The sequence below is a fragment of the Miscanthus floridulus genome, chromosome 8, assembly GCF_019320115.1.
Source record: "Miscanthus floridulus cultivar M001 chromosome 8, ASM1932011v1, whole genome shotgun sequence".
Lineage (NCBI taxonomy): Eukaryota > Viridiplantae > Streptophyta > Magnoliopsida > Poales > Poaceae > Miscanthus > Miscanthus floridulus.
The window spans coordinates 221,209,763-221,228,787 of NC_089587.1; the positions used below are offsets into that span (position 1 = coordinate 221,209,763).

At 50.8% G+C, this 19,025-nt stretch overlaps 1 protein-coding gene across 1 annotated transcript; it reads right to left on the reverse strand.

Annotated features, from left to right (window-relative positions):
* Positions 1-9,433: 9,433 nt before the first annotated feature.
* Positions 9,434-12,065, reverse strand: LOC136475055 (transcription factor MYB36-like). Its single transcript, XM_066472608.1, has 3 exons — positions 11,731-12,065; positions 10,601-10,730; positions 9,434-10,428 (listed from the first exon to the last, which is right to left on the reverse strand). The coding sequence occupies exons 1-3, from the start codon at positions 11,864-11,866 to the stop codon at positions 9,480-9,482; spliced, it is 1,215 nt and encodes a 404-aa protein (XP_066328705.1). The 5' UTR covers positions 11,867-12,065; the 3' UTR covers positions 9,434-9,479.
* Between the last annotated feature and the right edge of the window lie 6,960 nt (positions 12,066-19,025).

The following is a 19,025-nucleotide window of genomic DNA, read 5'->3' on the forward strand; positions in this document are numbered from 1 at the left end:
GGACTCGACTCGACTCGACTCGAATCGATCGCATTGAAACACATCACACCAATTCGGACTCGAACCCGAATTGATTAGAACACATAAGCACACAGCCGAGAAGCGACCAAGCTCTCAACACCCATTCGTTCCTCTCATCAGAGACTTGGGACATGTCCCTCTCTTGACAATTTGTAACCCCTACTATGAATTTTTAGTGCTAGTAACATGAGCAACAGCAACAAACTAGATGTAGGGACATTCTGCTCAAACCAGTATAAACCTCATGTCCTCTTAGCACACCATCTGAGCCAGACGCTCAATATTAGAAATTTACTTGTTGGTGGCAACTCGAAACACCAACACTCCTCCTTGCGGGTGAGGTACGGGACAGACAGAGTCATAGCGCGCTCGGTAGTGTCATGGTGGATGAGGATCAAGGATTCAGGGCGAATGGGGCACACGATATCTTATGGTTCTTGGCCATACGCACTACACTAGTGTTTACTAACCATTTCTGTACACTTAGGGGCGGATCCAACATGAGGAGGGGGCTCTAGCCCCCCTACCTCGATGTTACCCATGGAGACCCCCCCAGACCCTAAAGTACACTCTAAATTTTGTAGCTAAGGATAAAGAGGAGGAGAAGATGAGAAAGAGGAGATGGAGGAAGAAGAGGAGGAATATGAGTGGGAAAGGCTCCACTCTCGGAAGATGAGCCCCCTCCCACATGTCCATGACAACTAGTCACATGAGCAGCCACTTGAAAGGGGGCTAAAGATCTTCAAGGCCAACTTCTAATTAGCATGAGGTGCCAATGGTGACAATGGATGGAGCTTAAGGTAATATCGATCACTAGTGTGGCACTCCAAGCCCACACGCTCAGAACGACACTTACGTTTCATTCATTAGTTCGTTGCTGCGCTTGAAGCAGGTGTGTAGGTGAACCAGATCAAGTGATCAACCATAAGACGGTGTAGCCAAGATGAGATAGAAATTGCACAAGCATCAACAGGTTCAATACCAAAACTGTCGTGGTTCATGGCCATATAGGACCTCAAATGGAGACCTGCCAAGTACAGAATGTCGACAGGTGTTGCACCATAACTTTGCCGACAATCAATTCACTCATGCGGCCTCTTCAGTCTCCATCCTCTTCCTTAGAGCACCACAAAGTTCTTATAGATGAGAGGGACCATAGATACGATGCAAAGAATCTATATTGATTAATTAACTAGGAGTATATAGTATATTGAATTACTAATTTGCATCCATGCATATATATATTAACAACAAGTTCTAAGATCAATCGAAACCAAACATACATATATAATTGTTAGATAATCTACTGCTACCTTGTGTGAACACAGCAAGGGAAGGCGGTGCTGAAAGGCCCCCTACTGTGATACTGTAGCGATGCAGGTGCAGGCGTCGCATGGCTCACCTACAGCACTGTAGCCGCATGCAGAGACCAACACAGAGTCAGCACTGTATGTTATCGAGTTACTATTACAGCATATGCGCTGTACTAGGATTAGATGTATAGAGTTGTATAAATAGACTACCATGACAACTCAGTAAAGAGAGTTTAGATTTACCATCTCCCATACAGGGCTTCGGCCAACGCTGGTGTCTTGTATTGTGTGTGTATGCTCTGTTCTCCCTTCTTCTTCTAGCTCTAGCCATAGTGTGTGGGACGGACAATGCTTGTTCGTGGTCGGCATGGCTAGTGGGTGCTCAACAACACTAGCGGGTGCTCGGCAAGACTGGTGAGTGGTTCACTCACCTAAGCCGGTGAACCTATGGGCCAACAAGTGGTATCGGAGCTATACAAGCGTCATCGCCAGACTAACCGCTGGCGATGACGAGCGGTTCAGAGATGGGCAATAGCAGTGGCACTGCTATGGCTGCCCAGCCATGACCAGAGGTCATTGTTCACACGATGCGGGAGGTCAGCAGCACCAGTTGGCCGATGCTGACTCACACCAACTATGGAGAGTGGTCGGTGACCTTGAAGGTCACGCTCAGAGCCCGATGGCTCTAGAATACAGTTGACAAGGGCACCGATAATGAGGAAGATGGCATGTCAGCATTAGAGGCTATCCTCGCTACTATACTAGCAGAGTATAGGGAGCCATTAGGGGCGAAGAGCGTGGCTAAGGAGATGTAGGAGGCTATTGCGGCGATGCACATCGGTTCCGACCATGCAAAGAAGGCGACGGCCCAGCTTCTGAAGCACGAGTACACCAACCTCAAGTTCAAGGATGGTGAAACGTTGGAGGACTTCTCCCTTCATTTATAGACGCTCATCAACAAGCTAAAGAGCCATGGCGTCACCATCGACGAAGAGGAGGCGGTCTCCAAGTACCTCCACTCCGTGCTGGCAAAGTACATACAGATCGCTCTCTCCATATAGATGATGCTAGACTTGTCTACCCTCACCATTGAGGATGTGATAGGCCATCTGCGAGCAGTGGATGAGCGCCTGGAGTCGGTGATAGCAACGAAGGTCAGCGGCAAACTACTGCTGATGGAAGAGGAGTGGGTTGTTCGGAGGAACTCTAGGAAGGCAGCCTCCTTCAGCCGTGGTGGCGATGGCAAGTGCCACGGTAAGGCTTCTTTGGAGAAGAAGAAGCAGGTCGACCCCAACGCCTGCAGGCGCTGTGGGAAGATAGGCCATTGGGCATGGGAGTGCCCAAATCGCAAGCAAGAGAAGAAGACTGAAGCTCATCTGGCGCAAGTTGATGATGAGGATGAGGCCACTATCCTGATGGCGACGTTATGTGCACTGCACGACGTCGAGGCCGAGAAGAAGGAAGAGGCGATGATGTTGGAAGGACCTGGGAAGGCCCTAAAGACTATCAAACTCGACGAACTGCGTGCCCAAGTCCACCTCAGACATGTGGGCGCCGACCAGGAGCAGCGGTGGTATCTAGACTCTAGTGCCAGCAACCACATGATGAGCTCCAAGGCATCCTTCTCCAAGCTCGACGATGATGTTACCGATACGGTGAAGTTTGGTGACGGCTCAAGGGTGGCTATCCAAGGGCGCGGCACCATCATCTTCTAGTGCTAGAATGGGGAGCACCGCACGCTAACAGATGTATATTACATCCCACAGCTGCGTTCCAGCATCATTAACATTGGTCAGCTGGATGAACGTGGTAGCGAGGTACTGATCAAGGACAGGGTCCTTAGGATCAGGGACCGAGAGCAGCGACTTCTTGCCAAGGTGAAGAGATCCCTAAACCAGTTGTACCTGCTTGACCTGAAGGTAGAGTAGCCGGTGTGCCTGGCGGCAAGGAACTCCAAGGAACAGTGGATGTGGCATGCCCGGTTCGGACATCTTAGCTTTGACATGCTTGGTCGGCTAGAGAAGATGGTCCGAGGGCTACCCCACATCAAGCATGGAGGTGAGCTATGTGACAGCTGCCTAGCCAGGAAGTAGAGGAGGCTACCATTCCCAAAGGTAGCCAAGTATCACGTGAAGGACGCTCTCGAGCTCATCCACGATGACCTCTATGGGCCGATCACGCCTGCTACAAATGGTGGTCGGCGATACTTCCTCCTACTCAAGGATGATTGCAGTCGCTACATGTGGCTACAACTCCTAACGAGCAAGGACAAAGCGGTGGTGGCAATCAAGAAGTTCAAGATGCACGCAGAGGCCGAGAGTGGCAAGAAGCTCCGAGTGTTGAGGACTGATCATGGCGGTGAATTCACTTCGGTGGAGTTTGCTGCGTATTGCGTGGATCAGGGTGTGGAGCGACACCACACCGTGCCATACTCGCCACAATAGAATGGCATGGTGGAGCGACGAAACCAGACAGTGGTCGGCATGGCCTAATCCATGATGAAGGCCAAAGGCATGCCGACAAGATTCTGAGGGGAGGCGATGACCATGGCGGTGTTCATCCTCAACCGTGCTCCAACCAAGGCCCTGATGGGCAAGACGCCGTTCGAAGCTTGGTATGGGCATAAGCCGAGCGTGTCCTTCCTTCAGACATTCGGCTGCATCGGCAATGTCAGGAAGATGAAGCCAAACCTCACCAAGCTAGAGGATAGGAGCACACTGATGGTGTTCCTAGGCTACGTAGAGGGTACCAAGGTGTACCAGCTCTACGACCCACGTGGAGACAAGGTTCTTGTCTCACGCGACGTCGTGTTCGACAAGGAGGCAGCTTAGGACAAGAGCAGTCTGAGCACGGGGGAAGCTGGTGGCTTCACCAGCACCTTCGTCGTCGAGCACTTGGTCATCCATGGTGGTGGAGACGCTGGGGAAGAGGTGCCAAGCACTCTAGTGGTAGAGCCGAGCACTCCTAGGGCAGTGCCGAGCACTTCGGGAGGGATGTCGAACACTCCAGGAGGTGTACCACGCACTCCTAGAGGGATGCTGAACACTCCTAGGGCAGTGCTGAGCACTTCGGGAGGGATACCGAACACTCTGGGAGGGATGCCGAGCACGCCAGGAGTGGTGCCGGGAGGTTCTGCAGTGGTGGCGACCACTCCACGATGGGTGTTGAGCACTCCCGTGTGAAAGGTCCTTATGTGGTTTTGGTAATTGAGTGATAACCTAGGTGGACTAATTGTGTTTATGGGAGATACACAGGTGATTAGTCCACAGGTACATATATGTGAGCAACATATGCCATGAAGGTGAAAATGGCTTGGAGATGTTGCAAAGCTCACACATGTGATGATGAAGGAGCTCATTGCACATGAGACATGACATTGAGTCATGTGATCAAGGTAGAGAAGATCAAGACAAGACTTGGCTTGATGGACCAGTTGCAAGTGTGAAGGGCAAGTCGGAGGCTTTGGAGCGATGGACCGCGTGGCGGTGAAGCTTGAGCAAGATTTGGCGCCGATGGACGAAGGCAACGGTGAAAAGCAAGTGAAGTCAAGATTGATGAACCAATATGATCACATGATGATATGAAGTGGATCATATCATTGTTGATCATGTTGGTGCATGTGTTGCATCGACATTGGAGGAGATGGAATGGAATGCGCAAGGCAAAGGTATAACCTAGGGCATTTCATTTCACCAGTCATAGGTGTGTAGAGAAGTTGATGACCGGGTTTAGGATAGATGGTCGTACTATCAAGAGGGGCAAACTTATTTGCATATCGGTCATCTAGTGCCACTCGAGTGATCTAACTTTGCATCGTCACTAGGATCGAGTGGCGTGGCAAGTTGAGTGGCTAATCCTTTGGGAAATGATTGTGAAAATGCTAACACACTTACATATGGTGGTGTACACTTGGTGGTGTTGGCATATTTATAAAGGAGATGAAGTTGGAGTTGATGTGGATCAACTCGGCGATGGAACGGAGGTGAGAAGGGTTTATAACTCCACCGGTGGAGTGTCCGCCCGTAGAGTGCGGACAGTCCAACGGTGCCACCGGCACACTAGATAGAAAAGATAGGGTCTCATAGAGTGCACCGGACGCTGGTCACGTGGTGATCAGACGCTGGGTTCTAGCGTCCGGTCAGTGATGGTAGATAGCGTGCAGGCGTCGGTCATCGACCGAACGTTGGCGCTAGAAGTGACCAAACGCTGACCGCATGCGTCCGGTCAGGGTGACGTATGGTGATGCAGGCAGAGCAGAGAAGCTGGAAGTGACCGGACGCTGGTGATGTGTCCGATCGTGACCAACCGGACGCGTCCGGTCATGTCTGGTACCTTACTGGAAACTACCAGACGCTAGGGTTGCTGCGTCCAGTCAGTTCAAGTTGGAGCATCCGGTCGTCAGATGACCATTGAGATCGGATGAACAACGTTTGAAGAAGGGGACACATGGCATGCATCGCACGACCGGACACTGAGGTCCAGCGTCTGGTCGATCGGACTGGAGCGTCCGATCGTCCCGACTTTTGCCCAGTGAAGGGGAACGGCTCTATTTGTTCGTGGGGTTATAAATAGAAGCCATGGTCGGTCTTGGGCCAGTAGCTAAGCACACTAGAGCCTTGGTGGCTTGTGTAGTAGTGCTTGGGAGCCCTCCATCTCACATATACTTGATAGTGATCATTCGATTGTGTGAGAGAGCGATTCTATTGTGATTGCATCATGAGGTTACATCGAGTGGCACTAGGTGATCGAGTTGCAAGATGATGGTGCTTGTTACTCTTGGAGGTTGCCACCTCCTAGACGGCTTGGTGGTGGTCTCCGTTAAAGCCCGCAAGAAGCTTGTGCGGTGCTCCGGAGAAGAGCTTTGTGAGGGGCATTGTGCTCGTCCCGCGGGAGCCGCGAAGAGCAACTCTAGTTGAGCGTGTCATTGAGCTACCCTTACTTTCGGGGTAGGTTCTTATGGTGCCCGATGTGTGGGCTTGGCGGGTGATGCCAATTAGCCGCCGAACCACCAAGTGAGCGGTCGACACAACGGGGACGTAGCGTGTTGGCAAACACGTGAACCTCAGGAGAAAAATCACCGTGTCAACCTTGTTCTTCCCGTTGGTTTGCATCCTTGTTACATAAGCTTGTAATTATTTTCATATACATTGTGCTTGTGTAGTTGCTCTTGTAATTAGTTAGCTTGTGTAGCTTACTAGTTATCTTCTTGCTTGTGTAGTATAGAAGTAGCTCCCTTGCGTGGCTAATTTAGTTTGTGTAACCTTGTTAGTCACTTTGCTTAGTTTGTGTAGCTAAGTATTTGCGCTCTCTAATTTGGCATTGGTTGCCTTGTTATTGAGCATTGCTAGTGAGCATTAGGTGGCTTTGTGCTTTTGCTTACTAGCATGTGTAGGAGCTCTCTTGTTGCGTAAAGTACTAGTGGCATAGGTTTGTGTGACCTTGCTCCTAGAATTGGTTAGGTGAGCTCTAGCTAGCCCGGCACATTTGTTGCTTAATTAGTATCCTTGGAAGGTGCTAGAGAACATAGATAGAGGGGTGTAGTCTTGGCTAGACCGATAGTTCTAATTCCGCACTTGTTTCGGTTAGCCGACACGATTAATTTTAGAAAGGACTATTCACCCCCCCTCTAGTCCGCCATCTCGACCCTACACTGTGGCAGAGCCAAGACGTCTTGCAGTGGTGCCGACCACTCCAAGACTGAGGTTGGGCACTCCTAGAGTATGGCCAAACACTGCAGGAGTTATGACAAGCTGTCCAGAAGTAGTGCCGAGCACTGCAATCAGGGTGCCAAGTACTCAAGGTGCAATGCCGAGCACTCTGGTGGAACAGGGAACTCCATCAACGCTGATTGAGTTCGCCTCACCTCCAAGTGACATCACTGAGTTCGTGGACGCCTACCATGAAGGTGAGGAGGTGCGATTCCACAGGCTGGACGACATTGTCGATGGCACAGGACCCTCAGGACTGGCTGGTCGGCTACTCAATGACGTAGAGCTGCTACTCGTCAGTGTAGAGGAACCACCCACGTTCGCGCTAGCCGAGCGGGATGAAAACTAGCGACGTGTGATGCTGGAGGAGATGAAGGCGATCAAGAAAAACGAGACATGACTGCTCGTCGATCCACCTCTAGGATGTCGTCCGATCAGCCTGAAGTGAGTGTACAAGGTCAAGCGAGACTAGCTCGGCGCCATTGTCAAGCACAAGGCACGCCTCGTTGCCCGAGGCTTTGCTCAGCATGAGGGCATAGACTTTGAGGAGGTCTTTGCGCCAGTAGCGCGCATGGAGTCGGTTCATTTGCTACTAGCCATGGTAGCAGTAAAGGACTGGCGCGTCCATCACTTGGATGTTAAATCGACCTTCCTCAATGGCAAGCTGGTGGAGACGGTCTTTGTCAGGCAACCTCCAGGCTTTGCCGTCAAGGGAGAGAAGCACAGGGTGCTCCGACTGCGCAAGGCACTCTACGGGCTGTGGCAAGCCCCGCGAGCATGGAATGCCAAGCTTGATGCCACGCTAGGCGACCTTGGGTTTCAACGGTGCGCAACCGAGCACGCGCTCTACACTTGGCGACGGGGGAAGGAGGAGCTCATCATCGGTGTGTATGTGGACGACTTGATTGTCACCGGCGCGCACGGAGGACATCAACGGCTTCAAGCGCGAGATGGCGGCTCGTTTTCGAATGAGCGATCTCGGCGCACTCCCCTACTACCTCGGCATTGAGGTGAGACAGGGGAAGGAGGAACTCATGCTCGGTCAGAGCGCGTATGCCTCCAAGCTGTTGGAGCGGAGCGGCATGGCTGAGTGCAAGCCATGCGTGACTCCGATGGAGGAGCGGCTGAAGCTGACAAAGGCCAGCACCATGGCGAAGGTGGATGCAACACTCTACCAGAGCATCGTCGGTGGTCTGTGCTACCTAGTCCACACGAGGTCGGACATTGCGTTCGCCGTGGGCTACGTCAGTCGCTTCATGGAGGATCACAAAGAGGATCACTAGGCTACGGTAAATAGACTACTGCGCTACGTCAAGGGGACAGTGGATCAAGGGATCATCTTCCCAAAGATCGATGGGAGTAGGCTGCAGCTCACTGTGTTCAGCGATGCAGACATGGCGGGGGACATCGACGGGCGACGGAGCAGCTCTGGCGTGCTCGTCTTCCTCGGATCGGCCCTAATTTCATGGTTGTCGCTGAAACATAAGGTGGTGGCGCTATCTACGTGCGAGGCAGAGTACGTAGCGGCGGCCACAGCGGCGTGCCAAGTTGTGTGGCTGTGCCGGCTGTTGGACGAGCTGACCGGCATGGAAGCTCATCTACCAGCGCTGATGGTGGATAACTAGCCCGTCATCGCCCTCGCGAAGAATCCGGTTCTGCACGATCAGAGCAAACACATCGACGTGAAGTTCCACTTCCTCAGGGACTGTGTCGATGGAGGGCAGATCGTCATCGAGTTCGTCGAAACTGGTCGGTAACTCGCGGACGTCCTCACCAAGCCGCTCGGACGTCTTTGACTCACGGAGCTGAAGGAGATGATCGGCATGGAGGGGGTACAAGGGTTAGCAGTAGGATTAGGAAAAGATTATTAGATAATCTACGACTACCTTGTGTGAACACAGCAAGGGAAGGCGGCGTCGAAAGGCTCCCTGCTGTGATACTGTATCGCTGCAGGTGCAGGCGCCGCACGACTCACCTACAGTACTGTAGCCACATGAAGAGGCCGACGCAGAGTCAGCCCTATATGTTATCTAGTTATTGTTACAGCATGTGCATTGTACTGGGACTAGATGGATAGAGTTGTATAAATAGACTACCATGGAAACTTAGTAAAGAGAGTTCAGATTTACCATCTCCCATACAAGGCTTCGGCCAACGCTGGTGTCTTGTACTGTGTGTGTATGCTCTGTTCTCCCTTCTTCTTCTAGCTCTAGCCGTAGTGTGTGGGACGGACAACGCTTGTTTGTGGTCGGCACGGCTAGTAGCTGCTCGACAACACTAGCGGATGCTCGGCAAGACTGGTGAGTGGTTCACTCACCTGAGCCGGTGATCCTGTGGGCCAACAATAATAATTATGGACCGGACAGTTTGGAAAATGAACTATATATAAAATCTAGAGTTTTACACACAAATACGACATGTCACCAAAACCCTGCTCTCATTGATCATAGCCGCCTAGCACGTAATCGTGCAGACTGCTACCAATGGAGTTTCCCTGCTGGGTCTGGTGGCTGCCGGTCGCGCCATAATCGCAGGCGGACGCGGTCCACGCCGAGAGCTTCTCATCGTCTCCGACGACGGCAGCGCCGTCCGGGCACTGCAGCTCCGGCAACGTTGGAACGTGCCCGTCGTGCGCCAGCCCGCCCACTGATCCGTACTTGCTGTACAGGAAATCGTATAGCTCGTCGTGATGATGATGCGGTCCGAATCCGGCGCCGCCGTAGCCGCCACCAACCATCGGCGCGCCCGAGTTCATCTCTACGCTGGCGGCAGCTTCCTCGGCGGATGGAGAGTAAAACCCTAGCTTGGGCCGCTCGAAAAAGCCTCCTCCTGGCGGCGCCATGTAGGTTTCCCCATCGGCAGAGCTGAGGTGTTGCTTGCCCTCGACAGCTGCGGCGTCACCGGCGCCGGTGGCAAGGCTCTGGTGGTCGACCAGATGCTGATGGTGCTGTTGCACGCTCACGGTTGTGGCCATGGCGTCCGTCGGCAGCGACCCCGGGAGCAGCCTGTTGGCCTGTAGAAGCGCCTCAAGCTTCGGCCACTGCGGCACCGCCGCGACGGCGGCGGCGTTGCTGTTGTCGTTGCCGTCGCCGCTGCAGCCGAACGCGCCGTACATGCCTTGGAGGCGCATGTGGAGCTGGATCCGCTCGAGAGCCGACGCGCTTAGGGCTTGCGTGGACGTCGCGGCGGCGGCGCTGTTGTTATTGACGACGCCGATGGTGCTACACATGTTGCCGCCCCCCGCGGCGAGGTAGGGATCCTGGTTCGCCCTCACGCGCCGCGACGGCGCGCGCTTCCCGAGGAGCTTCTTCTTCAGCTTGGTGTTCCAGTAGTTCTTGATGTCGTTGTCCGTTCGCCCTGGCAACTGCGCTGCAATGATGGACCACCTGAACATGTACTCATATGATCAAATTTTGTTCAGGGAAAAGAGGAAATTAAGTAATAATTGTATGTACAGTAGTATATGGTAGATGTGCCATGTACTTCCTTTTTCTAAAAAAATGTGTGTGCACATGCCGTGCAGTTTGCAACTATTGTGTACTTGATTTTATTAATTACCTGCTTCCAATGCTAATGTAGAGGCTGCAAATGATATGCTCCTCTTCTTCTGTGAAGTCACCATGCTTAATATTTGGCCTCAGATAATTGAGCCATCTCAGCCTGCAGCTTTTCCCGCATCTCTTCAGTCCTGTAACAAATCATATTCATCATACATATATACTTCAGTTAATTAAAATCAGATCAAATTAACAAGTAATCGGTTCATATATATTCAGAAGGCAAAAGGATACAAGGAAAATGACTGGCATATATACCGCAATATGTATTATTAGATGCTACTGATCTAGTACAGGGACAAAACCATAGATGAAAAAGTAGTAGCAATGAAAAACCTAGCTAGATATATACAGAAAACAAATCCTAGCAGGATATAGGAAAGGAGCTGCGCAGATAGACATGATGTAATTATACACAAATAATTGCTGCGCACGTATTAGCTAAGGCCTAGCTTATCGTTTGTTTTGATTTCATGTAATTATCATGTTCACCGTACGTATTTCTTAGTTAAGAAAGGGGAACGAAATGGGCTTGTTCTTTATCACACGTTGATACTCTGTCTAGCTATAGATCTCTCACACCACGACAAACAAATAGATCAGTCGATGATGGAACAAGAGCTAGCAATCAAGCATCTATCCTTTCATTAAATAAAACTTTAAACTGAAAACTGCACAAATATTTTATCGGGAAGACATATCTACACATATATTGGATTGCACTAATCAGACGACATGCATATGATACTAAAGTCTCTTGGGGATTGATTCGGTTTTGAGCTACGGAGAAGGCATGCGCATATAGGATCTCAATCGATACAACAAAGGCAGCAGAGATGTATATATACATCTTTTGAAAAAGTTTGCTTCTCATCTTTCAAACAAAAAGTTTGCTTCGTCTAAATCGGATGAATATGGAGAGGCCATACTATGTAGTATATAGTAGGAATCCTAGGTAGGCATCCATATTCATGCATGGTTGCACCAGCACCACGCCTGACAAATACTAGTCCATAGATAGGCAGTAGCACACGGATCAGAAGGGGAAAAAAACCAAATTAAAGAGGCACCTAACGAATTTCATCAGAAAAACACAAAAGGATCGATGAGATAAGACGCAATAGTACATACCAATCTTCTGCGGCAGCGCGATCCAGTTGCCGCCGGTGCCGTGCTCCTCGATGTAGGCCTTGAGCTTGGCGTCCTCCTCCAGCGACCACGGCCCTTTCTTCACGCTCGCCTTGTCGCAGCACGGCGCCCTCCCCATGTCTGCGGCGGCGGGTTGCGTCGTCAGCTTCTTCTTCAGAGCGAGCGAGGGTAGTAGCTGGATCTCAAGCCAATAACCTCGATCACTAGGTACAGGAGATCGTCGGAGAAAGAAGAGGACTGATGAGTCAGCAGGGAGGCAAGCGAATATGGAGCGAGCCAGGGAGGTGTGTGTAGCTAGGCAGGCAGCAGGTGGTCTAGTGGTATGGCCGATGCCCGATGGAGGCCGGGTGGTGCGAGTCCGGAAGAGGCCAGGAAGGTGGCGCCGAGCTTTATAGCCGCGGGGGAGGGGACGCCGGGCGACCACCGGACACCGCGAGAAAAATACGGGAGTGATCTGATGCCTTTGCCTGGTGATGACTGATGAGACGGTTGGCAGGCTCCACACCACACCACAGTCCAACCATATCATTGTTCCTTCGGTCTGCGCAAGGCAGGATCCATCGCACTAGGCGGCCTAGCTCCCCTCCCATGCACTCGCCAGGATCTTCTGTTCGCCATATCATTGTTACTGAAAGTCAGTTTCAACATTTCTGTCAAAATAGGCTTAATATGAAGATATATTTCATCGTTGATCTAATGCTATTCATTCGGTATTTTATAGATGTTGGTATTCTTTTGGTTGAACTTATAATTTTTTGACTCTTAAAAAAAAAGAGATTAAAATTAGTGTCAGCTGATGCTGATCAGAGTAGTAGCATATTCTCATCTTTACTAGTAGGAGTAATATTCTACTAGTACTATATATGGCTTCGTTTTACTATGCCTCTTAACAACCTCAGCTCACTGATCGACAGCATGTGCACTAGTAGAAATCGATGGATAGATAATTAATCCAATGGCTGATGAATAGTATCCAGCACCGCATCTGATAACTACTGATGGTATGAAAGGAACAAGACGAGCCAAATCATGTACTATACTATACACAGCCTGGATCCGCAGCCGATCCCCGGATTGTTTGGCGTGTGACAAAACCCTTTGAACAGCGCCTGGATGCTGCCTTTTCTTCCCTACTATGGCCTTGTTTAGATCACCTCCAAATTCCAAGTTTTTTCACTCTCTCTCCATCACATCAATTTTTAGCCGCTTGCATGGAGCATTAAATGTAGGTAAAAAAAATAACTAATTGCACAGTTTAGTTGGAAATCACGAGATGAATCTTTTGAACTTAGTTGGTCCACGATTGGACAATATTTACCAAATAAGACGAAAGCGCTACTATTCATCGGGTTGCAATTTTTTGCAAACTAAACAAGGCCTATATCGCTGCCCTGCCTACCTTTTCCACACACACACATACACTAGTAGTTTATCGATCGCCGTGACACCAAATCCGCCATTTACGACGCCGGCCGGTTGAACACTCCATGTTTTTCACTGCGTGCATATATATAATAACTGCATGTGAATGCAGCTCCCCTGAATATGCCGGGATCATATATATTTATTTTTCGAAAGGCGGCAAAAGACTTTGCCGGATTTATATTAGACGAGAAAAAGAGAAAATAAAATTACAAAGAGTTACTTACAGAAAAGACATAAACACATAAACCACAACTTACTTGGCACGTAGGCCACCCACCCAACTGAGAAGAAAGACAAAAAAAAATGAAAACCGGGAAGCACCCAAACCATGTTGGCCCACAGGATTACCGGCTCAGGTGGATCGACCACTCACTAGTCTGGCTGACCACCGGCTCAGGTGAGTCGACCACTCACCAGTCTTGCCGAGCATGACAAATATTGTCCGACCACACACTATAGCTAGAGGTAGAAGAAGTGAGGGAGAACAGAGCATACACACATAGCAGTGACACCAGCGTTGGCCGGAGCCCTGTATAGGAGATGGCAAATCTGAACTATCTGCTATGTGTGTATGCTCTGTTCTCCCTCACTTCTTCTACCTCTAACCATAGTGTGTGGTCGGACAACGTTTGTCGTGTTCGGCAAGACTGGTGAGTGGTCGACTTACCTGAGCCGGTGGTCGGCAAGACTGGTGAGTGGTCGACTCACCTGAGCCGATGATCATGTGGGCCAACAAGTGGTATCAGAGCCGTACAAGCGCCGTTGTCGGACTAACCGCTGGCGATAACGGACGGTTCGGAGATGGGTGACAGCAGTGGCACTGTTGTGGCTGCCCAGCCACGACAGGAGGTCGTTGTTCGCACGGTGCGGGAGGTCAGCGGCACCAGTTGGCCAACACTGACTTGCACCGACTATGGAGAGTGGTCCCCCCACAGCTAGTCCCCGAGCACCATGCATTATGCTGCGACACGCCGTTTGTTCTCCTTCGGCTAATGCGATCCGTCTTCATGTCATCTCCAACTGGTTGAAACATTGACCAATCGAATGTGCCAGTATTCTGATCAGAACAAAGAGCAGTAGACCACGATTATAGCCGAAGATTCTGGTTGTCCGAAGAATGCATGGTGCTCTAAAAAAGAAAAAGATTTCTTTCCTTATCAAGTGTGCCCACTTGTATTTCTGAAAAGAAATGTAAGTGACCCTTGGACAATAGTAATTCTGACCAACAGTTAGAGCGTAGGGGTCGATAAAATAAGCACATTCACCGCAAGGTGAAGTGTGCCCACTTAGTCCCCGAGCCTGGTAGTAGGTGACGTAGGCACGTGGTGCCAGGATCTAAAAAGAATTCCCACTGAAGTTGAGAATCCAATCGTACAAGCAATACGAGATGCACCGGCAGGTGCATCGTACCGATGTAGTCCCCGAGCTTGCTGGAAGGCTAGATATCAGCCTTGTAGCAAGGTCTAAATAAATGCCTCTCAACTGTATGTGAGTACAAATCACATGTAGCCGAGGAGTGCAGTCTCCGAGCAATGTTCGGAAAGTGGTCGGGGCAGTCCTCGAGCATGAGAGTGGTCTGGACAGTCCTCGAGCATGATGGTGGTCTAGACAGTCCCCGAGCACGATGGTGGTCTGGACAGTCCCTGAGCACGATGGTGGTCTGGGCAGTCCCCGAGCACAAGAAGTGCAGCGAAAAACCATATGCCACTTGTACTATTATTTTGTGTATTTATTTATTTATTTTTTCGCTCTGTCAAGTCCAATCTGACACGTCTGGTCAAAAAAGTAGACGGGTATAGCACGTCATACTGCCTTCTTGTCTTTTCAAGCAAACAGTTACGTGGTACCTGTAAGTAGGTGCGTCGGCGTGGGCCCTCTCACACTGACAACGAAGAGGCGCATACACTGGCAACGAAGAGGCGCATATATTGGCATAGATCTCGAGGCTGTGAAAACAACCGTCTGCGGCGCGTGCGCATATCTCCCAAGAATCTCGGGCAGACGAAACGGCATAACTCTTGGGTTAAATATAGTATAGGATAGGCAAGTCACTTTTTACCGCACCCCATTGCCATTCGCAGCCGCAGCCATCTTCTTCCTCTCGCCAACCCTAATACCAATCGATCCTCTGCCAATTCATCGTTCATCAACAAGGCCAGATTCATGGCAAAAAGCGACGCGCAGAAGAAAGCCAGAGTCATGGCGAAGGAGTGGTGGAAATCGAGAAGCAACGAGCAGGCCATTGAAGACCTCGTCACCATGGGGGTACTCCACAACAAGGAGCTCGCAGGATGGCGTGCGTCGGAGGGCGAGGGGTACCCCGATCCATAACCAGGTGAGATCGTGGTGTTCGAGGACTTCTTTAAGCGGGGATTTGGGGTTCCTGTTCATCCTTTTCTTCAGGGGCTCTGTCTTTACTATGAGATTGTGATTTGCAATCTGCATCCCAACTCGATCCTCCTTGTCGCCACTTTCATTCATCTTTGCGAAGCATATGGCGGCTTCCAGCCCCATTTCAATTTTTTCTGTCATCTCTTCTGTCTACGGAAGAAAGGAAGCGGCGGATCGAAGATTACCGGAGGCATGTACCTCAACCTCCGTGATGGCATGAAAGCCCAGTACCTACACTGCCCATGGAACACATCGATTGACGACTGGTACAAGAAATGGTTCTACATCCATGAAGAGCCGAACACGATCATGTTGTGTGACGTGGGGTACATTCCGGAGAAGAGGACAAGCTGGTCAGAGAAGCCCGAGCGCCTAGAACAGATTCTAGAAATATTTGGGATGATCCCATGGAAAAAACTGGACGGTCCGAGCGTGGTCGGGAGCTTCATCAGCCGATGGATCCAACCCTGCTAGAGGAGGGTACACCCTGGCTACGAGTATCAAGGTAGCACGGACCCGACGAGGACGAGGCAAGAGGCGCTTGACAAGAACGAAGTCAGGGCCAGAATTGGAGAGCTATTTAACTTAGCTGATCCAAATTATGTCAGATTGAGCGACATCGAGCACGCTTTCAAGCTCGCCCGACCTCCCCCAAAGGTAACTCATCTTGCATTGTACCCGTAGTCTTATATTGTAGTAGAAACTTACTGTGTTCTCTCCTATTTGTTTCCCAGATTAATGGTTAGGATAGAGCGATAGTGTTTGTGTTGCCACCCCCTGGTGTAGATTGGCCGCAAGGAGCTATGCCAACCACCCAGACCAGCATCGGGATCGAGGACGTCGACTGGGTGGTGCTCGGAGCTAGAGAGGAGGCATCGGCCAAAGCTGCTGGCAAGCGGCCGGCGACCAGCAAGCGTCGTCAGGCGATTTTTACTTTGTCGGACGATGACACAGAGGAGGGAGAGGATGCAGATACCTTTCGACTTGTCCCTCGAAAGAGGAGGAGGTAGCTAGAGTCGATGGAGCAAGGTGGCTCCTCCATACTGGTGGGACCTACATTGCCGACCGCTGCAGCGCGAAGGACAAGCGGCGGAGAGGTGGAGCACCAAGGCCCAGCAACAGTGTTGGCTGTAGAGGGAGACCAGGAGTCACCCGCACAGCACGTGGAGCAAGCACGGTCGAAGAGACGCGCCTTTGCCACATCATTCCACGCCTCCAACATGTAAGTATTTGTAACCTTGATGTAAGCTAGCAATTTGTATTGAATAAGCTTGCCTTCTGAACTTATCTCGGATGTACTAGTTCGGCGTCCACCGAAAGTCTAGACCAGTTAGCCGGAAGTTTTGTGGCTCCACCAATAAGTTCAGAGCAGACTGCCCAGCAGCCGGTCACCGAGGAAGCCACAGCAGGAGATCCGTCGGGACCTCAGCAAGGGAGTAGTCAGACAACAGTCCCCGAGCAGGTGGTCGAGGGACCAACTGAGCCGGATATGAGTGCTCCGAGCACTCGACCTGCTGAGGGCAACACTTCAGCGTCGAGGGTGATGGAGCAGACAAAAGAGCAACAATCGGAGGTGAGAGCACAGCCCACATTCACCGACGCTGAAACCCGCGGGAAGGCTTTGGTGATCGCAGAAGCTGCCGACACCGGACCCGAAGAAGAGCCCGAAGAGGACGAAGTGGAGGAGGTCCTGGGCCACCCGCAGGACAAGCGACAACATGTATATGTGTCGCGTTGGCGAAACGACCAATGGGTTGTTCATGAGGAAATCCCAGAGGTCGGAGAGACCAAAAAAGTTGAACGGGCGGCGAAACGGCTAGTGACAGAGGTCCAGGTAGGCTTTGCTTTACCACCTGATCTTGCTGTCTATTCGAGCTGTCTTACTTAGCTATCTGCACACAGGACTTAATAAAGACCGCAAGGTACCGCAAGAAATGCTTCGACCAGATCAAGGGGATCACTGCAAGCAACAAGGAGCTGACGGCGGAGGTGGAACGCCTGCGCCACCGACTTGAAGCCGCCATCCATGAGAAGGCAGAGCGAGAGTCCCAGAACCAGAACCTGGTCGTCTAGCTCAGTAATAAAGAGCAGGAAAGGACAAGTAAGTAGCCACTTTATCACAACGAATACTGACAAGTGTTGTTGCGTTGTTGGTAGTAATAGCTGTAGTGTAGGCTTAGAAGCCAAAGTGATCCATCTTCGAGAGGAGAACAGTCGTGCTGTCATGGAATGTGATCGCCTGAAAGAGGACAACAGAAAACTGGCGCACGACCAGTCACAGCTCCGGGACCACATGACCAAGATGATAGAGGAACTAAAAAGTAAGTTTTCCAAACCCCTTTGCTCACTTTTGTTGCCCACCTTATTTTGCCGTGGTATGCCGTTTTAATAGCTTTTGCGGTTTGCAGTTTTAAAAGTCAATGCCAAGAAGCATCTGGAGGCCGTGATAAAAGAACGTGACGGCTGGAAGGTGCAGTGCGAAGAGATCACCAAGGATCGGGACACCTGGAAAAACCGGTGCTAGGAGGTGGCAACGGGCATTTTGTCGGTCCTTAACCCCATCGATCCAGCGCTAACAGAGGATGTGCCAAGGACGCCACAGCTGGGATTGATCGATAGATGCCGAAAGGCATGGGGATGGTTCCAGGAGTTTGTGAAGGAGGCGGGTGAGTACACAGGCACACATGTGCTAAGCATGGTACGTGCTCACTACCCCTTGATCGATCTCAAGCGCCTGGAGGCTGGATACCCGAAGGAGGTAGATCCAGACAAGGCTGAGGAGCTATGGATAACCCAACTGGACTTGTCGGCAAAAATAATTGGCGACATTAACCTATGTGGAGGTGGGACAGCACCTGTACAGGGAACACCATCAACAAGTCAGCTGGAAGCGCCATCATTTTTAAGCCAACCGGCGAAGCCTGCGGTCTCGACCAGCCAGGCGTCGGCGGGGCCATCTTCTTCAGCTCGACCAGTGCAGGAGTCCATGAGACTCGAGCACGATGTTAGGCCTAGCGAGCAGCAGGTGCCACGTGCCCCAACCAGCCATTAGTGTAGGCTATAGCTGTAGAAGAAGATGTAGTTGTGTTATTGTAAACTTGGACCTTTTCAGGCAAGCTTGTGTGTTTTGTAGAAAATGTTTTTAAGCTCGAACATCGTACTGATGTAACTAAGTTAGAACATGTTGACGTTCTATTTAGTTGTACCAGTTTAGTTGACATGTCATCCTGAAAGGTTTGTATGGCCCTGGTTTGTCTTGCGGTCGGAGTGTTTGTGCACACATAGAAATGCACAAGTCAAACCAGAGAGCACCTGTCGATCACCCGTAGCGTAGAGAGCGGATCCCATGCATGCATTGAGAGAAACCGGAGACAGGGCCTGCTCCGAAAACCTAAGAAGGAATGGTGGTCGGTTTTAACTGGTTGAGTTAGAATAACAATAGACTTCAAAGTGACACATTA

Bases quoted from the DNA above. Each gene is read 5' to 3' on its own strand.
- LOC136475055 (XM_066472608.1), bottom strand. From the start codon at position 11,866: ATGGGGAGGGCGCCGTGCTGCGACAAGGCGAGCGTGAAGAAAGGGCCG. The intron at 10,731-11,730 runs GTATGTACTATT...GATTTGTTACAG, and splicing joins CGCGCTGCCGCAGAAGATTG to GACTGAAGAGATGCGGGAAA. The intron at 10,429-10,600 runs GTAATTAATAAA...GTACATGTTCAG, and splicing joins TACATTAGCATTGGAAGCAG to GTGGTCCATCATTGCAGCGC.